Source organism: Triticum urartu, chromosome 5 (assembly GCF_003073215.2).
Source record: "Triticum urartu cultivar G1812 chromosome 5, Tu2.1, whole genome shotgun sequence".
Classification (NCBI taxonomy): Eukaryota; Viridiplantae; Streptophyta; class Magnoliopsida; order Poales; family Poaceae; genus Triticum; species Triticum urartu.
In genome coordinates this window covers 467,898,123-467,919,632 of record NC_053026.1, presented here as the reverse complement: position 1 = coordinate 467,919,632, position 21,510 = coordinate 467,898,123, and the positions used below count along the sequence as shown (strand labels likewise).

Genomic DNA, 21,510 nt, shown 5'->3' with positions numbered 1-21,510 from the left:
GCACTTGCTTAGTAAATGGCTATACAAGTTGCTAATAAATTGATGAGGAGGGTGTATGGCAAGAGCTTATTCATAGTAAGTATCTATATTCCAAAACTCTATCTTAGGTGGAAGCAAAATCAATGGACTCCCCTTTCTGGAAGGCTTGATGAAGGCCAAGTCTTCTTTATTCAAAAGAGATTTGTTTGAGGTTGGCGATGGCCATTCTACGAGTTTTTGCAAAGACACTTGGTTGGGGACAACCTGCTTGATCTACTATACCCATTGTTAAATAACGTGGCACGTAGAAAAAATGGTACTATGGACTCGATTATGGGATCTACAACCTATAACCATCCAATTCAATTAGACAATCTTTGATTGGGGAAAATTGGGTAACGTGATTACATTTGGTGTGTAGGTTGATGTTGGTCAACTTATCACAAACACCAGATTTATTCAAATGATGATTGAATACTAATACCGGGTTTACACGGGACCTCAACAATACGATGATTGGTGTTCCATAGAAAAAATATTTGGAAGATTAAGGTGCCAATTAAACCGCTTGCGAAATCAATGCTATTGCACTGCTATCGCCGTTTAGAAACTGCCATGTTATTTGCTTGCCTCCCAAAATGGCGGGAGATAGCGCCGATTTTGCAGGAGAATTGTGCCTGCAGGCCTAAATTTTGCTACAATTTTCTCTACCGGTTAATCTTTTAGCCCGTGATCTTAATCAGTCCATGAACCTTAAATATTGCATTGATCTTTGTCAAACTTGAGTTACTTACTTCTCGATGACCCTCCAAGCCTTGCTAAACATATTGAATCCGAGAAAACAAGCAGAGGCGATTCCCGAAGTTCTCCTTCTTGCCGCCATTCTCTAGAGACCCCTCTCCTCATGATGGCCTTGCAGATATCAATGAGTAGGTGGGTCGATGGAGCCCCACGTTCAAGTCGTGCTTTCTGTAGGTTCAGGCCTGCCACTTGGTGGTCTTTTTTTCTTATTTCATTTATGCTTTTTTGGGCGTGTTTGTGTTGATGCCCGAGCAAACAACTTTATTTCATGTGTTGCTCTTACTTGGTGGTTGCTATATTTATAAAGCGGGGCGAAAACATATTTCGAGGTTCTGCGGGTTTAGGCCTTATTTCAGCCGGCTGGCATTGTGTCTTCGACAACAATGACAACAACGGTGAATAAGTGTGATCTAGCCTCCTTCCTCGTCAGTGGCAGATCTAGGAGCTCGTGTGTTCCCGTATTATTATCGACTATATTATTTCTGCATAGACAAAACAAACAATGTAAAGCCACAAGCATGTTTAAGTATCATCCCAAAACCAAACTTCATCTTTGTTTTCAGCCTTGGATTGGGCTGCAGTGGTGCCATGCGCGTCGTACCCTCCATGGAGGTGCCATCTTGGAAGGTTTTGGTTTTAGGGAGAATGTGTCTGTGCCCGGTGGGCTTCAGACAAGGGCTCCAGTGACGGTGGTCGTGTGGAGGTTGACAGGTGGAGCGGCATGGTATCTACCGCATCGACAACGGCGGGTCTTGGCGGCATGGTGCAGCTCAGTCTTGGAGACGGATGCAACTGGATGGACGAGCGCAAGGCGGTGGCATGTTTGGCGCCGTGGCGGCATCGATGGCTGGCCGGCTTGGCAAGTAAAATACGGATCTCTTTCCTGGATGGGTCAGCGGACCGATGGTGGTGACGGCTTCTGAAGTATGTGCATGTGGTGTACACTTTAGGTCTGTTGCATCAGGTCTATGCTCCTGGTAATTCATGCGTATGGATCGGCGGTGATCCGGATTCTAAATGGTGGGGAGTGATGGCATTCCTCATTATCCAGTTTGTAGTTTCGGGTGGTGGCTTCAGGTTGTTTGGTGTATGTTTTTGTCACATCTTTGTTAAATAATTAAATAAAGGTGACTGTGTCCATCTATTGATGAAGAGGCCCGGGTTTTTAACCTCCTTTCCGAAAATATCATGCTTCTTCTGTGCTTCTTGCTTGCAGAGATGCAATCGTGCTTGCGTTGGAGCGTGGTTTTCACTTTTCAGTTTATTACTGTTGAGACTGATTGCCAGATGGTGCAGCAACTATGGGATACCAAAGATGACAAATCTGGAGGAGTTCATATCATGAAGGAGATGAGATCGATGCTCCACTCTTTCCAGGGGTTTAAGCTAGTATTTGCTGGGCGCAGGTGCTAATTCTTTAGCCCATTCTTGTGCGCGATCTGCTCCTAAATTTGATGAACTTTGAGTTACGTATGATGTAATCCCTGGCCATCTAATAGATTATTTCCAATCAGATAAGGTGCCACCTAACGAATAAAGAGCTTTAGGGCAATGCTTTCAAAAATAAAATAAAACATACTAGACCACATTTTTGCAGCCCAAAGTTCTTTGTAGCAGTAGCTGTTGATGCACCTTGCATCATGGCATAATTCCAACCATCCAATGTGTAGCCGCCAATTGGCAGAATCTATTCCAACTTCTAAGACCAAAAAGAAAGAATGAATCTCCCTAGCCACGATTCCTACATGTTTGGAGAAGGAATTTGGCCATATGCCATGATGAGGTTGCGATGCCTTTTATTCATGGTCCTGTGGCTCTGCTCATGTTCCTCGGTTGTCCACGGGGGCCATGGAATTCCGAAATTTTTCAATGCGGCCATGCAGAGATTTCGCTGCCACATATTCCATCTTCACGGCAGAAGCTAGCTCACGTGGAGCCGCTCGGGACCGTCTGGTGCTCGCCATGGACCAAAGAATTAAACCGGGCATCTTGCCCCACTACAGTAGACCGGGATGCATTGGGCCGAGCAGATCGATGTCCCTGGAATATAATCTGCATAAAGCGCGGTTTCAGGATGACAGGATCTCCCCGTCATATTCTAATCTTTAAACCTCCTTTCTGAAATGCATCTTGTCAGCTACTTAGGGCGAATTTTTGCTAGCAAGGCAGAGCTCATGCTTTCTAAAATACATATACGCTGCTTCACATGTTGAATTCTCGTTGTCAGCTCGCTTCTGCTGTGTACTACCTAGCAACCTCACAGCAAGGAGATCACTGTTCGTCGAGTGTTTTTTTACAGGGTCCGCAGTGCCGCTCTCAACTATCACGGAAGTGCCCGTGGTCTATGCTTTGTGTCTTGACTGGCTCACGCAGCCACCATGTACAATTTGCAGCAATCAAACTGGATCCCAAATCTGCCAACGGAACCTCTCAGATTCCAGGCACCAACTTGCGGGATTGGAATCCACGCGATCTCTACATCACTTCAGCCAGGATTCAGAATATTTACTCCTTTTTCCCCTGCCAAAAAGGGCATCCCATTCAAGATGTGCCGTAGATTCTCTCGGCTCGATCGTTCCTATACCCACCCGCCATCCTAGCTAGCCTATCTCTCTATCCAGTATCTCGCTCGATCCATAGCGCGTGGCCCTGAGCTACTGCACCCTCCAAGAGGCATGAGCATTTGCTTATCACGTCGATGAGCAACTTGAGAGTGTGCAGTGTTAAACGTGTACGTCAAGTTGTATAGTTAGGATTAGATTGAGTTTGTTGTGCGGGTCATTCTTATCTAATCCCAGCACACGTTGTAATCCTAACTACCTGTATCTATCCTGTACCATGTACGTGAATATAAATAGAGAAGAGGCCGGAGGTAATCACCACGGTAAAACAATCTGCTTAACTTGGTATCAGAGCCAAAGATCCAATCTCCCTTCTTCCACCATGACGGGCACCACCCCTGCTTCCCTCTCGGGCACCGCTGGCGCCCTCACCACCCTCAACGCCGGCACCCTGTCCGTCGGCTCCTCCACTTCCGCTCCGATCTCAGTCACCTCGCTCGGTAGCCTGATCACTCTGCGCCTTCCACGCAAGAACTTCCTGCTATGGAAGACCCAAGCCGTCCCCGCCCTTGCTGCAAACGGCCTGTTCGGCTATGTTGCCGGCACCAACGCAGCCCCGCCGCACACCATCAAGGAAGGAACTGGTGATGCAGCCGTCGATGTGGCCAATCCAGAGTTTCTTCGCTGGTACCAGCAGGACCAGCTTGTCATGATCGCCCTCCTCGGGTCCATGACCGAGGACATCCTCGGCCAGATGACCCAGCTGACGACCTCCGCCGCCGTTTGGACTGCACTGCACAACATGTTCGCTTCGCAGAATCGCGCCCGCATCATGCAGCTCAGGTATCAGCTTTCCAACCTGAAGAAGAAGGACCTCTCTGCCTCCGACTACTACCGCAAGATGAAGGGGTTCGCTGATGCAATGGCTTCCATCGGCAAGCCCCTCACTGACGATGAAGTGCTCGGCTACATGCTCGCCGGGCTGGGCTCCGAGTTCGAGCCCCTCATCGCGTCGATCACGGCGCGGGATGATCCAGTAAGTCTCAACAGTTTCTATGCGTACCTCCTTAGCGCTGAACTTCGCCTAGAGCAGCAGAACTCGTCAGGTGAAATCCATCCTTCCGCCAACGCTGCTGCTCGTGGCAATGACCGCGGCGGCAATGGTGCACGCGGTGGACATGGCGGACAAGGCGGCGGACATGGCGGACAAGGCGGCGGACATGGCGGACAAGGCGGCGGACGGGTGGCCGCGGCGGGCGTGGCCGCGGCAACGGCCGCTCCAACTTGAAGTGTCAGGTGTGCAGCAAGTTTGGCCATGACACCCTTCACTGCCGCAATCGCTTCAACCATGCCTTCCAGCTGGAGGACAACAGGGAGCGTTCCGGCAACTCGGCCAACACTGGCTCATACTCCGTCGATCCTCACTGGTATGCGGACACCGGTGCGACGGACCATCTGACGAGCGACCTCGATCGTCTCTCGTTCCAGGAGCGTTACGGCGGCAAGGACTAGGTTCACGTCGCCAACGGTGCAGGTCTGCATATTTCTCATGTTGGTCATTCAACTATTGCTGGCTCATCTAGACCTCTATACTTACGTAATGTTTTGCACGTCCCACATGTTAGCAAACACCTTCTTTCCGTAAACAAGCTTGTTTCTGATAATGATGCCTTTGCCGAATTCCATCCTAAATTTTTTTATTTGAAGGACCGAGCAACGAAGAGGGTTCTTCTGCAAGGTAGATGCCGTGGAGGTCTCTACCCGGTGCCAAGCCTCAAGTCCACTTCCTTTGTGTCCAGTCATCGTGCTCTCTCTGGTGTCAAGCTCTCCATCGAACATTGGCATCGAAGATTAGGTCATCCGTCCAAAGACGTCGTTGAGTCTGTTCTTAGATCAAATAAATTTGCTTGTGCACCTTCCGAGTCTAGTGTTTGTGACGCATGTCAACGTGCGAAAGTTCATCAATTACCTTTTCGAGATTCAACTCATGTAACTCATACTCCTCTTGAACTTATTCATTCCGATGTATGGGGGCCTGCCATTACCTCTGTCGGCGGGTTTAAGTATTATGTGAGTTTTTTAGATGATTTCAGCCGGTTCACCTGGATTTTTTTGCTCAAGCGCAAATCTGATGTAGAACAAGCATTCTACAATTTCCAGAAACATGTCGAGCGTATGCTTAACACCAAAATTCGAGCTGTTCAATCCGACTGGGGTGGTGAATACCACCGCTTATCTCGGTATTTTCAGCGTGAGGGTATACACCATCGTGTCTCTTGCCCACACACGTCCCAACAAAATGGGATTGCCGAACGCAAGCATCGGCACATTGTCGAGACGGGCATTGCCTTGCTCGCCCACTCCTCACTTCCTGTGCGCTTTTGGGACGAAGCATTTCTCACCGCGTGTTACCTTATTAATCGCATGCCTACTCGAGTTCTCCAAAATGCTACACCCATCAGCTGTCTTTTAAATGAGCGCCCAGACTATACTTTTCTTCGCGCATTTGGATGTGCCTGTTGGCCTAATTTGCGCCCTTATAACAATAGAAAACTTGAGTTCCGATCTAGGCAGTGTGTTTTCCTTGGCTATAGCTCAATGCACAAAGGCTATAAATGTTTGGATCGGTCGAGTGGGCGCATCTACATCTCACGTGATGTTGTGTTCGATGAGAACGTATATCCTTTTGCTACATCCAGTTCGGCTCCACTTTTACCTACGCCATCATCTTCACTGTTTCCTGTTTCTGAGCCTGCTGTTGTTGATGATCGCATGAGAAAATATGATCTTTCCCTGTTGGCTAACCCTGCCTTGAGCAGCTATGAGACCTGTGCAGATCGGACGCCACCCAGCAGCTCCTCAACACCGACGTCGCCATGCACGTCCGCGCCTCGCCATGCAGATGAGCCTCCCTTGCCTGGCCCCGGTAGCCCGGCATCTTCGTCACCTGCATCCCCGGCCGCGTCCACGCCTGGGCAGGGCTCCCGCGACGGTCCGCTCGCCTCCTCTGTGAGGGACCCCTCCGCACGCTCGCCTGGAGCGAGCTCTCCTGCGTGCTCGTCTCCGCCGAGTCCCCACGCGAGCTTGCCTACCCGTCCGCTGGACTTGGACGCTCCGGCAGCGACGCCGTCTCCAGCCGCGTCGTCTCCGGTTGCAGCTGTTCCTGATGCTACGACACATCCGATGAAGACCCGGCTCCGTGACAACATTGTCAAGACACTGGTCCCGTCCGACGGCACCGTGAGATATGAACCTCGGCGTCGCGCCTTTCATGCTGAGCCGCACACATATCGTGATGCCCTCGCCGACTCTCATTGGCGTCAGGCAATGGATGTTGAGTTCGATGCTCTCCAACAGAATCACACCTGGACTCTCGTTCCTCGGCTGCCAGGGCAGAACATCATCAGCTGTAAGTGGGTTTTTAAGGTCAAGCACAAGTCGGATGGCTCGCTGGATAAATTCAAGGCTCGGCTCGTCGCTCATGGATTCACACAGCAGCATGGTATTGACTATTCTGAGACTTTCTCCCCTGTTGTTAAGCCTGCTACGGTTCGTCTTGTGCTCTTCCTTGCCATCTCCAGAGGCTGGCATCTTCGTCAGGTTGACATAAGCAATGCATTCCTTCACGGGATTCTCAAAGAGGACGCCTACATGCAGCAACCTCCTGGTTTTCAGGATCCGTCTCGGCCACACCATGTCTGCAAGCTCCACAAGTCCATCTATGGTTTAAAGCAATCCCCGCGAGCATGGTATGCTCGTCTCAGTGATCGACTGCAACAACTCGGCTTTGTTCCCTCTGCCGCTGATACTTCCCTCTTCATTTTTATGCATGATGGTGTGACTATTTATATGCTGGTATACGTGGATGACATTGTCATTGTCAGTTCGTCCTCCCAGGCTATGGATTCTCTTCTTCGCCAGCTCTCTGCCACTTTTCCTGTTAAGGATCTCGGTACTCTGAATTATTTTCTTGGAGTTGAAGTGGTTCACAATCCAGGGGGAATAAATCTCACACAGCAGAAGTATGCTCTAGATTTGCTGCAGCGCACAAATATGGCGAATTGCAAACCAGTTTCTACTCCTATGTGCACACATCAGAAGCTGTCTCGTGAGTTGGGTCATAGTCTGAATGAGGAAGAGGCGTTCAGGTACCGCAGTACAGTTGGCGCACTTCAATACTTAACTCTGACTCGACCAGATCTTTCCTTTGCGGTGAACAAGGTCTGTCAGTACCTGTCGTGGCCCACAGATGTGCACTGGGAAGCTGTAAAGCGGATTCTGCGTTTTGTAAAGGGAACAGTCACCACCGGCCTGACCATTCGACGCTCCTCATCAACGCTCATTAGCGTGTTTACTGACGCCGATTGGGCAGGGTGCAGCGACGACCGGCGATCAACCGGAGGTTTTGCGCTCTTCTTCGGGCCCAACCTTGTCTCATGGAGTGCAAGGAAACAGCCAATTGTTTCACGTTCATCGACTGAAGCTGAGTACAAGGCCCTCGCAAATGGTACAGATGAAGCTACCTGGATACAGTCCTTGTTGAAAGAACTGCACGTCTCACAACCTCGAGCACCCGTCTTATGGTGTGACAACCTCGGTGCCACGTACCTGACTGCTAATCCGGTGTTCCATGCTCGTACTAAGCACATCGAGGTTGATTTTCACTTCGTAAGAGAGAAGGTGGCCATGGGAGCACTTGAAGTACGGTTCATCGCCTCGGCTGATCAAGTAGCTGATGCATTCACCAAACCTCTCACCAAGACTATGCTCGAGCGCCTGCGCACCAATCTCAACGTCACTACCGGGTGAGATTGCGGGGGAATGTTAAACGTGTACGTCAAGTTGTATAGTTAGGATTAGATTGAGTTTGTTGTGTGAGTCATTGTTATCTAATCCCAGCACACGTTATAATCCTAACTACCTGTATCTATCATGTACCATGTACGTGAATATAAATAGAGAAGAGGCCGGAGGTAATCACCACGGCAAAACAATCTGCTTAACTTTGCAGACATTGTCATGTTGCCCATCGGCCCGGCCGGAAGGTGCCACGTTGGTGCAGTGACCGATGAGAGGGCCCTTATTGACTTAAGGCGCCTTGCCTTCCGGAGGCCATTTGGGCCTCCGGAAGCCGCCGCGTGGATGGAGCTGCTCGACTGCATCGCCCTCCACGAACCGGAGTTGGATGCGGGCCCTGACGAGGTTCGGTGGCGTCTTGAGCCTTCGGGCCAATTCTCCACCAAGTCCCTCTATTCGGCCATTGCCCCCTCCTCCGTCCCTCCCCCCTTACGGCGGTCTGGTCCATCCGTTTGCCACTGAAAATTCGGATCTTTATGTGGCAATGGATTCGCGGTAGGATGTCGTCTGGGGTGGAGGTCCGCAAACGCAATGGCCCTGGGTCCGGCCTTTGCCCCTTGTGCGGTACCCCTGAAGACTCGAATCACATCTTCTTCTCCTGTGTTCAGCTCAATTCTTGTGGAGCTGCTTTAGGAAAACTGTGGGAGGCGATTGGTGCCACACCAACTTCTCCGACCTCTTTGCCGAACTCCAAAACTCCCCTTCCCCTTCTCGCCACATTAGGTGGCTCGAGATTGGGGTTCTTGCGTGGACCCTTTGGACGATTCGCAATAAGCTTGTGATCCAGCGTGTTCCTCTTCGACGGGCTACTGACGCTCTCTTCAAACTGTCTGGTTACTTGCAGCTATGGCGGCCCCTTAGCCCCCCCCCAACCGCGACGCCCCCCCCGACTTCATCTCCGACCTCCGCTCGATGACCGTCCGTCTATCGCCGTCGCCCCCTCCGCCACCCCCGGAGCCGGATTAGACGCCGTGCCTTGGCCGCGTCCTTTTTCTGTTTGTTGTTTTTCTGGGCTTGTTGAGCTGTGCCCTCAGCAGAACCTTTGTACTCCTCGTTATGTGACTTGGGTGTGTGTGTGTGCGCTGAACTAGTCTATGTTTGTGTGCTCTTGGCGGTTTGCTTTATTTATAAAGCGGGGCGAAAGCCTTTTTCGGTAAAACGCTACCTGTTAGACTCTTTTTTTCGAAATGGCACCTGTTGGACTTTTGAATCTTGTTGCAAAATGATCGAAATGCAAGGCAGGACCCAGTAGATAAGAAACCTGACTCTTTGCTGCAAGTTCAAGAAAACAAAAAATAACGGGCCATGCATGCATTTGAGATGTTGACGTGTGGATGGATCGTGCTCCTTTGTTCCCAGGCGCACCGCAGCACCAGAATCTACATTCCAAAGGAAGAACCTTCGTCCAAAAAAGTTCAGAATCAGAATCTAATTAGCCTCACTGACCTTTCAGTCGCCAAGCCCGACCATACGAGCGCCACAAGCTCCTATAAATAGCGGGCACTCAAGCAGCACAGAGATCATCAAACCATTACCACTGGAGCTTCTCAAGTGCAAAAACCTCAGCGCTAACTTAGCTCGGTTTCCGAGAAACATACCAATTCCGATCCTGTTGGAGATGTCTTCTGGGTCGAGTAGCTCATCCCGCGGCGGCGCCAACGTGGAGTGGAGCAAGAAGGATAACAAGCTGTTCGAGGATGCACTCGCCTACTATGGCGAGGGCACGCCCGACCGCTGGCTCAAGGTGTCCCGCGCCATGGGCGGGACCAAGACGGCCGACGAGGTGCGCCGCCACTACGAGATCCTCGACGGCGACATCAAGCTGATCGACTCCGGCAGGGTCCCTTTCCCCAACTACAACACCCAGGGCCAGGGGGCTTGGAACTGATGCATCAATCAAGGTAACCAAAACCCAACCGGATCCTTGTCTCTTGTCTACAGTTTTTATAAGTGTGAAATATCAGCAGGTCCTAGCTCAGAGCTATATAGTGGTCGATCTCAACTCAATCACTTCTCGTAACTATCAATAATTATAGTGATCGACCATGCCCTAGCCTAGCATCCACACAAAACTATCCAAACAAATGGGGGCATGTATGTTTCTCCCATTGAAATGCAAATGTAGCCCAGTTCTAAATTAGAGAAGTTGAGATATGTTAACTTACAAGGTACATCTCTTTTTTTTATTATTTTTCAGGAGCAAAGCTTTTGAGATCCTGCAAACAGGATAATCTGTTGATATAATCTAGTCCTTAGCCGGGACCATGTTAATGAAGCAAGCATAATTATGTACCGTATGATGAAGATTGTGGGCACTTGGTTAGGAATAAAAGAAGAAAACATGTGTGTGTGTGTGTGTGTGTGTGTGTGTGTGTGTGTGTGTGTGTGTGTGTGTGTGTGTGTAATATTAGGCTTGTAAGCAAATCAAGTGCGCTTGGTCTTGTAGACGGTATCGTGTATTTTCATTGTGTACAGTATTACTCCGCGCCAATAAGTTTTGGAGTAAACATCAGTTATGTAAATCCCCGGTAATTGTGTGTACTGTTTATGAACTTGTGCTGGTAGAATATAATTGTTTATCTATCAATTGGTTCAAGACTCCGATTTTACATTGCACTTTACATGTTATATATCATTATCGATTTGCTTTCGACGAAGATGGAGTAGATGTGGGTATGACTATGTGCCATCAGATAACTTGTGTGCTCCCTCCATTATATTTATTCTACATATTAGCTTTGACTGAAGTCAAAATTTGAAAATTTTGACCAAGTTTATAAATAACTATATGAACATTTACAATCTGTATGAAGTGAAAACATGAAGTTGATTCTTTGTCTTTTGAACAGCTTTCGCGTCTCAAAATAAATTTCCATAAGAGCGAGCTATTTTTCTTTGGAAAGGTCAAGGAAATAGAGAATGAATATAGCCAACTCTTAGGTTGTGAGGTGGAATCTCTTTTGTTTAAGTACCTCGGAATACCCATCACCCCCCCCCCCCCCGACTAGCGCAGCGTAATCGGAAACAAAGAATGGGAAATAATCGAACGCTTTGAAAAGAAGCTCAACAGTTAGAAGCGGGAACTCATGTCATATGGGGCACGATTGACTCTTATCAACACTATCCTCACAAGTCTACCCATGTTTATGTTGTCCTTTTTTGAAATGCCCAAAGGGGTCTTTAAAGGCTTGATTTTTATTGATCTAGGTTCTTCTGGCAGTGCGATGAGCACAAATAGAAGTACATGATAGTTAAGTGGGATATCTTTTGTTGGCCAAAGGATCAAGGTGGTTTGGGTATTGAAAACTTAAAGATAAAAAATAAGCGCTTGCTTAGTAAATGGCTATACAAGTTGCTTAATGAGGAGGGTGTACGGCAAGAGCTTATTCATAATAAGTATCTATATTCCAAAACTCTATGTCAAGTGGAAGCAAAATCAATGGACTCCCCTTTTTGGAAGGCTTGATGAAGGCCAAGTTCTCTTTATTCAAGAGAGATTCTCTTGAGGTTGGCAATGGCCATTCTACGAGTTTTTGCAAAGACACTTGGTTGGGGACAACTTGCTTGCTCTACAATACCCATTGTTAAATAACGTGGTACGTAGAAAAAAATGAGATTGTGCACTCGATTATGGGATCTACACCTATGAACATCCAATTCAATTAGGCGGGCTTTGACTGGAGGAAAATGGGTAACGTGATTACATTTAGTGTGTAGGTTGATGTTGATCAACTTATCACAAACACCAGATTTTTTTTTCAAATGATGATTGAATACTAATAGTGTGTTCAATACGATGACTGGTGTTCCATAGAAAACATGTTTGGAATATTAAGGTGCCAAAATCGCTTGCAAAATCAATGCTATTGCGCTACTATCGCCATTTAGAAACTACCCTACTATTTGCTTGCCTCCCAAAATGGCGGGAGATAGCTGCGATTTTGCAGGAGAATTGTGCATGCAGGCCTAAATTTCGCTGCAATCTTCTCTGTCGGTTAATCCTTTAGCCCATGATTTTAATCGGTCCATGAACCTTAAATATGGCATTGATCTTTATCAAACTGGAGTTACTTACTTATCGATGCCCCTCCAAGCCTTGCTAAACAGACTGAATCCGAGGAAACAAACCAAGGCGATTCCCGAGGGGGTTCTCCTTTTTCCGCCATTCTCTAGCGACTCCTCTCCTCATGATGGCCTCACGGATATCAATGAGTAGGTGGGTCGATGGAGCCCCGCGTTCAAGTCGTGTTTTCTGTAGGCTCAGGCCGGCCACTTGGTGATCTTTTTTCTTATTTCATTTATGCTTTTTTGGGTGTGTTTGTGCTGATGCCCAAGTAGACAACTTTATTTCATGTGTTGCTCTTAAACTTTGTGGTTGCTTTATTTATAAAGCAAGGCGAAAGCATAGTTCGAGGTTCTGTAGGTTTAGGCCTTAGTCGTTAGAATTTTGGTAGGCTGGCGTTGTGGCTTCGACATCAATGACAACACGGTGAACAAGTGTGCTCTAGATCTTCCCTTGACGTGGTAGCTTCCTTCCTCATCGGCAGCAAATTTAGGAGCTCATACGTTCATGTATTATTAATGACCATATTAGTTCTACATAGCCAAAGAAACCAATGTAAAGCCACAAACATGTTTAAGTATCATCCCAAAACCGAACTTCATCTCTGTTTTCAGCCTTGGATTGGGCAGCCGTGGTGCAATGCGTTGTAGCCTCCATGTGGGTGCCATCTTGGGAGGTTTGGGATTTAGGGAGAGTGTGGGTGTGGGCGGTGGGCTCCGGACAAGGGCTCAAGCAACGACGGTGGTGTGGAGGTTGGCAGGTGGAGCGGTGTGGCATCTACCACGTCGACGACGACGGTTCTTGGCAGCATGGTGAAGCTCAGTCTTGGCGACAGATGTGACTGGATGGACGAGCGCAGGGTGTCAGCGTGTTTGGCGCTGTGGCGGTGTTGATGGCCGGCCGGCCTCACAAGTATAATGCGGATCTCTTTCCTGGAGATGGATTAGTGGATCGATGGTGGTGGCGGCTTCTGAAGCATGTGCATGTGGAGTACGCTTTGGGTTTGCTGTACCGGGTCTATTCTCCTGGTACGTCATGTGGGTGGATCGGCGGTAAGCCCGGTTCTATATGATGGGGAGTGATGGCATTCCCCATCATCGAGTTTGTAGATTTGAGTGATGGCTTCAGATTGTTTGGTGTATGTTCTTGTCAGACCTTAATTAAATAATTTAATAAAGATGAGTGTGTGCATCTATTGATGCAGAGTCCGGGGGTTTTAGAGGGTGTTTGTTTCCTGGGACTTATTGGTTTAGGGACTTAAAAATGTCCCTATAAGTTCCATGTAAACCAAACAGGAGGGACTTAAAGTGGGCATTTGTGACTTATGAAATAAGACTCTCAAGGAGGGACTTATAGTTGTAATATGGTCTTTTAGTCCATATTAAGTCTCAGGAACCAAACAGGTAGGGACTTTTTAGGAACTTAAGACTTATAAGTTGGGACTAAAAAAAATCTTAGGACTTATGAACCAAACAGGCCCTTAACCTCCTTTCCGGAAAAAAAAATTGCATGCTTCTCATGTGCTTCTTCGTTGCAGAGATGCAATCATGCTTGCGGTGGAGCGTGGTTTTCACTTTTCAGTTTAATACTGTTGAGACTGATTGCCAGATGGTGCAGCAACTATGGGATACGAAAGATGACAAATCTGGAGGAGTTCATATCATAAAGGAGATGAGATCGATGCTCCACTCTTTCCAGGGGTTTAAGCTAGTACTGCTGGAGCAGGTGCTAATTCTTTAGCCCATTTTTTTGCGTGTTTGGCTGTTAAATTTGATGAACTTTCAGTTACGCATGATCTAATCCCTGACCATCTAATTGATTATTGCAATATAAGATAAGGTGCCCCCTAACGAATAATGAGCTTTAGGGCAGTGCTTTCATAAATATAAAATAAAATAAAATACACTAGTATGGCATTTTTGCAGCCCAAGGTTCTTCGTAGCGATAGCTGTTGATGCACCTTGCATCCTGGCGTAATCCCAACCATCCAATGTGTAGCTGCCAATTGGTAGCTAGAATCTGTTCCGGCCTCTAAGACCAAAAAGTTGGATCTCCCCACCCACGACTCCGGTATGTTTGGAGAAAGAATTTGACCATATGCCACGATGACGTTGTGATGCATTTTATCCATGGTCCCATGACTCTGTCCATGTTCCTCGGTTGGCCACGGGGGTCATGAAATTGCGAGATTTAGATTTCGCCGCCATCATCTTCACGGGAGGAGCTAGCTCATGTGGAGGCGCTCCGGTCCGTCTGGTGCTCGCTGTGGACCAAAGAATTAAACCGGGCATCTTGCCCCTACTACAGTAGAAAGTAGATCAATCTCCATGGAATATAATCCGCATAAAGCGTGGTTTTGGGATTCCCCCGTCAAATTCTGATTTCTGGACCTCCCTTCTGAAGTACAACTTGTTACTTGTGCTAGGGTTCTAACGACATAAAGTTCGCTGCTTCACGTACGTGTTGAATTCTCTTCGTCAGCTCTTCTGCTGTGACCTAGCAACCTCGCAGCATGCACGGAGATTACTACCGCGAACGTACATGCAGCCACCGCGTGCAGTCTACATCAAACTGGATCCCAAATCTACCAATGGAACCTCTCAGATTCCAAGCACCAACTTGCACGATTGGAATCTAGGCGGTCTCTACATCAGCTCAGCCAGGATTCAGAATATTTACTCCTTTTCCGCAGCCAAAAAGGGCATCCCAATCCTGATGTGCCGCAGATTCTCTCGGCGCGATCCTTCCTAGCTATACCCAATTAACCCGCCACCCTTGTCTCAAAAAAAAAAAAAACCCGCCACCCTAGCTAGCCTATCTCTCTATCTAGTATCTCGCTCGGTCCATATTGCGGGCACCGACAAGAAAGGTGAAGTTCTGCATGTGGCCCTGATCGCTACTGCACCCTCCAAGAGGCATGAGCATCTGCTTATCACGTCGATCGGATAGAGCAGCTCCAGAGTGTGCAGACGTAGTCACCAACTCGTCGCCATGTTTCCCATCGGCCCGGAGGACGCCACGTTCGTGAGGAACGACTGGTGAGTGGCCAAACGCTAGCTGTTCGACTTTATTTTGAATCTTATCGCACCCGTAGAAACTTGACTCTTTGCTGCAAGTTCAAGAAAACAAAAAATAACGAGCCATGCATGCATTTGAGACGTTGACGTGTGGATCAACAAATTATGCGTACTCTTATGTGTCGTCCCAAGCGCATCGCAGCACGAGAATCGACATTCCAAAGGAAGCATCTTCGTCCAAAAAAGTTCAGAATCTAATTAGCCTCACTGACCTTTCAATCCCAAAGCCGATGGCAATCACGATACCATTCGAGCGACAAGGCCTGGCAGGGCGGCGCCCCAAGCGCCTATAAATAGCGGGCACCGAAGCAGCACAGCGATCATCAAACCATAACCACCGGAGCTTCTGAAGTGCAAAAACCATCAGCGCTAACTTAGCTCGGTTTCCGAGAAACATATACCAATTCCGATCCAGTTGGAGATGTCTTCTGGGTCGAGGAGCGCATCCCGCGGCGGCGCCAACCCGGAGTGGAGCAAGAAGGAGAACAAGCTGTTCGAGGATGCACTCGCCTACTACGGCGAGGGCACGCCCGACCGTTGGCTCAAGGTGTCCCGCGCCATGGGCGGTACCAAGACGGCTGACGAGGTGCGCCGCCACTACGAGATCCTTGACGACGACATCAAGCTGATCGAGTCCGGCAGGGTCCCTTTCCCCAAGTACAACACCAAGGGCCAGGGGGCTTGGAACTGATTCATCAATCAAAGGTAACCAAAACCCAACCTGATCCTCGTGTCTTGTCTACAATTTATAAGTGTGAAGTCAGCATGCAGGTTCTAGCCTAAAGCTATATAGTGATCGATCTCAACTCAATCACTTCTCATAATTAATAACGTTAGACCATGCCCTAGCCTAGCATTTACACAAAACTACCCAAACAAATGGGGGCATGCAGATGCATGTTTCTCACATTGAAATGCAAATATCAATGTAGCCCAGTTCTAAATTTGAGAAGTTGAGATAAGTTAACTTACAAGGTACATCTCTTGTTGTATTTTTTTCAGGAGCAAAGCTTCTGGATTCTGAAGATCCTGCAAACAGGATAACATGTTGATAATCTAATCCTTGGCTGGGACCATATTATTGAAGCAAGCATAATTATGTGTGTATAACGAAGATTGTGGGCACTTGGTTAGGAATAAAAAGAAGAAACATATGTGTGTGTACATAATACTAGGTTTGTAAGGGAATCAAGGGCACTTCTTCTCTCAGACGCTGGCATGTATTTTTCATTCTGTAACTCATCCCCAATAAGTTTTGGAGTAAATTTCAGTGATGTAAATCATCCCCTGTACTTGTGTGTAGTGTTTATGAACTTGTGCTTGGTAGAATATTCATGTTTTGTCTATCTTCAAGATTCGGATGTTTACGGTTGCACTTTACAATTTAGAGAGTGGTTTTTCTACACCCACCCTTGGTGCACCCAAGCAAGAAAACATACCAAAACATTTTGAAAAAATCTGAAGCTTTGTGGGAATGATCATCTACAATGTTAGAGAGGCTTGCAAATTTTCGTGGTCAAATGACATCCGAGGAGCTCTATACAAAAAAGACAAAATGAAATTTTCTTTGGACCACCAAACTTGGCAAGCCTCTCTAACATATCGATCCCTTTGGAGAAAGATGGAGTAGCTAGCTAGGAGTATGACTATGTGGCATCTGATAACTTGTGTACTCTCTTCATTTTTATTTACTTCGCATATTAGCTTTGACTAAAATGAAATTTTGTAAAGTTTGACCAAAGTTTATAGAAAAGAAATATGAAAAATTACAATAAAATCTATATGAAGTGAAATATATTCAATGATGAATCTAATGGTAATGATTTTGTATTGTGTTTGTTAACTGACTTTTTGATAAACTTGATCAAACATTATAAAGTTTGACTTCTCACAATACTAATATGTGGAGTACATTGTTCGAAGATGCATGACTGCCACATACTTCTGCAGAGTACTTTACCAGCTGCACTTAAAGGAATTTTGTATCAGGCTATTGTTGAATTGGGAAGATTTTTTAGGGAGTTATCTTCCACAACATTGATGTCGTGAAAACAATCGAATGTTGGAATTCCTTTAATTCTATGCAAGCTTGAGAAGATCTTCCCCTCCCTTCTTTGATGTAATGGTGCACTTAGCTATTCATCTCCCTGATGAGGCACTTCTAAGGGGCCCTATTCAATGTGGTTGGGTGTATCTAGTTGAGGGAAGAGTAGGATATCGTAAGGGAACTGATCGTAACAAACAAGGCCCAAAGGTTCAGTTGCCGAGGCTATATCGTGGATGCATGCTTAACTTTTTACCCAGGTATATGCATGATGATGTATAAATCGGATTTAACAAGTCTGACATGAACAAATAAGCTCATGTGGATTGCCCAAAGGCTTTTGCAACATTTGAAAAAAATACCTTGCTCATCTTTACCAGGTTTATGCCATCTGCTAGCAGACGGCAAAGAGGCCACGTGGCAGTAGCCTGGGCTGGCCTATTTGGGCTCTTTGTCGTCTGCTGGCAGACGGCATAAACCTTCTGACATGAACAAATAAGCTCATGTGGATTGCCCAAAGGCTTTTGCAACATTTGAAAAAAATACATTGCTCATATTTACTAGGTTTATGCCATCTGCTAGCAGACGGCAAAGAGGCCACGTGGCAGTAGCCTGGGCTGGCCTATTTGGGCTCTTTGTCGTCTGCTGGCAGACGGCAAAGATGCAAAGGTCTTTGCCGTCTGCTGGTAGACGACAAAGCACGTCGTTAACCCCCTAACGGACCTACGTTGCCATGTGTGCCGTCCAGGTCCTTTTGTCGTCTGCTGGCGGACGGCAAGGACCATTTCATCTTTGTCGTCCGCTAGCAGACGGCAAAGTGCCCTTTGCCGTAGCTTATTCAGCTGGACCTATTGCCATCTGCTGGCTGACGGCAAAGGTCTTTGCCGTCCGCCAAGCATGCATTTGCCGTCCGCCATGGCAGACGGCAAAGTTCCTGATTCCTGTAGTGCATGTAGTAAGTTTTCTTCACCTTATTAATTCCTAGAAGAATCTTACAAAGAAACTTTAATTGTGTTATAGAAAGTTCCTTTTTTTGGTTTTGTAGGCTTTGCAAGGAAGAAATAATGAAAAGGGTTGTCAATAACATCGATGAGTTGCTTGAGAAGGTGTTCCCAAAGTGGCTTCAAAACATGTGAGAACTTTGAATAATGTTTCAGAAGACTTGTGCACGCTATCGATTGGGACAGAGCATCATGTACTAGTACACAATGCCTGCAATGTCCATGGTGTTGGGATCGTGAGAAGCACCAAAGGACTCCAATTCTGGCATAATGACAAGGGAAATTTTGGTTCTTGCCACTAAGTAATTCCGATATTCCAAGGCTGCCACCCAAACTTCACGAATTTGGTTTGTGTCACTAGTGCTCGATCACGCAGAAAAATAGTTACATGCCTCTGCGTGCCTGATTACCTGATTCGGTTTTGGATGTAGTTATAGCCTTCTTCCCTAGATACCTTAGGATTTGTCTAATCCAGGAAATAAATTAAACTTGGCAAGGAAATATCTGCAAGTCCTTATTATCTCAAATATTCTAGTTCCCTGTACCAAGAATTATCGCAGAGATTGAAACAATATAAAGGAAATAGGCCAGAGCTAAGGTTTCATGTGCAGTTGTAGTGTAGGTATTTGGGGTATGAATTAGATGGTCATCATCGCACTGGTAAAAACCAGTATGTATATCTTGTAAACATATTATGTAAGAGATGTGTCCTAGAAGCACCACGACCGACTGTCACAACATCAAGGATCGAATGTCCAACCTTGGCCCTATCCAACTCATGGGGATACCTCAGTTACTAAGGATAGACCAAACCACCACCTTAGCGTTCGATGGTTACATTATAGTCTCCCCCAGAGACTTGATTCTGACCACTGTATTAATTTACTATCACCAACTTTTGGCATAGATTTCATCTCCTCTCTTCCCTAGACATCTACTTGTTCCAATCTTTGGAGTTTCAGGTACCGGTGAGCCCTGGGATCGAGGTAGAGGCAAGAGACACAATAGCTACACAACATTATAGAATAATGCTCTCTTTAAGTAAATAGATGACCCCTTATTGCACATACACGGGGTTGCGAGCCTACGCATCAACCCTTAGCCTAACATGATTACTCGCACATTGCATTGAATCACAAGCAATATAAATTATATAAATATATACTCGAAGGTGAATGATTGAAAGTCTTACAACGTCATTGATTGCAATGGAATCTCAATTACAAGAAATTAAACTAATGAAGATGGAGGCTACCGTGGTGAAGATTGCCATGGAGGTGGGATGTTGATGACGGTTGCATAGATGGTAATGGTGATGATGACAGTTGCATGGGAATAGTTGTTCTCCTCTCTTTATTAGTGGGGCTCCTCCTTTACATAGTGCAAACAGGCGGAATGGGGTTTTAGGGCACTTCTGTTGTGAAAGATCCCAGAAGATCTCAGGGATGACATCACGAAGGCAGTAGCTCCCCCTACGACCAATTCTGATCGTATTGCGTATTCTCAACTAGAACCTCATGTGTGTGAGGATCATGAGGATGATCCTCAAGTCCAGAATATCCCATATATGGCTTGATTTTCTACCTAAAACATCCTTTTCTTTGATTACCTCTTGTAATCCCTTTGTTGTATATGTGGACTTTTGTTTTAATAAAGCTCTTGATATGTTGTGGGGGTTTTACCCCACAGTTCCCAGTCAAAAAAACATCCATTTCTGCAAGGAACAAAATAAACTAGGAGGTTTGCAGTCATTTGCATGTATTATTCATTAGTGGGAACATCAAGGTGATAATCTCAACAATATCTGAGAATATCTGGTTTAAACACGGGTAAAAATGAGTGAAAATTTTACTCATCAATGTCGTCGCCTCTAGTTATCATGTGTCGTGACATTGTCGTCTGCTTTCACATGTTTCCTCATCTATGGGACCTACTACTTCTCTACATCAACATCACCTCTATGAGACCCCCCCTGATGTCTACTACACAACCTTCTTCTTGTAGACATTGTTGGGCCTCCAAGTGCAGAGGTTTGTAGGATAGTAGCAAATTTCCCTCAAGTGGATGACCTAAGGTTTATCAATCCGTGGGAGGCGTAGGATGAAGATGGTCTCTCTCAAACAACCCTGCAACCAAATAGCAAAGAGTCTCTTGTGTCCCCAACACACCCAATACAATGGTAAATTGTATAGGTGCACTAGTTCGGCGAAGAGATAGTGATACAAGTGCAATATGGATGGTAGATATAGGTTTTTTGTAATCTGAAAATATAAAAACAGCAAGGTAACTAATGATAAAAGTGAGCACAAACGGTATTGCAATGCTTTGAAACAAGGCCTAGGGTTCATACTTTCACTAGTGCAAGTCCTATCAACAATAATAACATAATTGGATCATATAACTATCCCTCAACATGCAACAAAGAGTCACTCCAAAGTCACTAATAGCAGAGAACAAATGAAGAGATTATTGTGGGGTACGAAACCACCTCAAAGTTATCCTTTTTGATCGATCTATTCAAGAGTCCGTAGTAAAATAACATGAAGCTATTCTTTCCATTCAATCTATCCTAGAGGTCGTACTAGAATAACACCTTAAGACACAAATCAACCAAAACCCTAACGTCACCTAGATACTCCAATGTCACCTCAAGTATCCGTGGGTATGATTATACGATATGCATCACACAATCTCAGATTCATCTATTCAACCAACACAAAGAACTTCAAAGAGTGCCCCAAAGTTTCTACCGGAGAGTCAAGACGAAAACGTGTGCCAATCCCTATGCATAAGTTCACAAGGTCACGCAACTCGCAAGTTAATCACCAAAACATACATCAAGTGGGTCACGTGATATCCCATTGTCACCACAGATAAGCACATGAAAGACATACATCAAGTGTTCTCAAATCCTTAAAGACTCAATCCAATAAGATAACTTCAAAGGGAAAACTCAATCATCACAAGAGAGTAGAGGGGGAGAAACATCATAAGATCCAACTATAATAGCAAAGCTCGTGATACATCAAGATCGTCCAATCAAGAAAACAAGAGAGAGAGAGAGAGATCAAACACATAGCTACTGGTACATACCCTCAGCCCCGAGGGAGAACTACTTCCTCCTCGT

General features: G+C 46.4%; 2 protein-coding genes and 1 pseudogene across 2 annotated transcripts; all 3 read left to right on the top strand.

Annotated features, from left to right (window-relative positions):
* The first annotated feature begins 4,281 nt into the window (after window positions 1-4,281).
* LOC125511847 lies at window positions 4,282-4,420 on the top strand (annotated as a pseudogene).
* Window positions 4,421-9,738: 5,318 nt separating this feature from the next.
* LOC125556328 (protein RADIALIS-like 3) lies at window positions 9,739-10,768 on the top strand. Its single transcript, XM_048719078.1, has 2 exons — window positions 9,739-10,099; window positions 10,396-10,768. Exon 1 carries the CDS (start codon window positions 9,817-9,819, stop codon window positions 10,084-10,086), a length of 270 nt encoding a protein of 89 aa, XP_048575035.1. The 5' UTR covers window positions 9,739-9,816; the 3' UTR covers window positions 10,087-10,099; window positions 10,396-10,768.
* Window positions 10,769-15,679: 4,911 nt separating this feature from the next.
* Window positions 15,680-16,626, top strand: LOC125556327 (transcription factor RADIALIS-like). Its single transcript, XM_048719077.1, has 2 exons — window positions 15,680-16,043; window positions 16,341-16,626. Exon 1 carries the CDS (start codon window positions 15,760-15,762, stop codon window positions 16,027-16,029), a length of 270 nt encoding a protein of 89 aa, XP_048575034.1. The 5' UTR covers window positions 15,680-15,759; the 3' UTR covers window positions 16,030-16,043; window positions 16,341-16,626.
* Window positions 16,627-21,510: the final 4,884 nt, after the last annotated feature.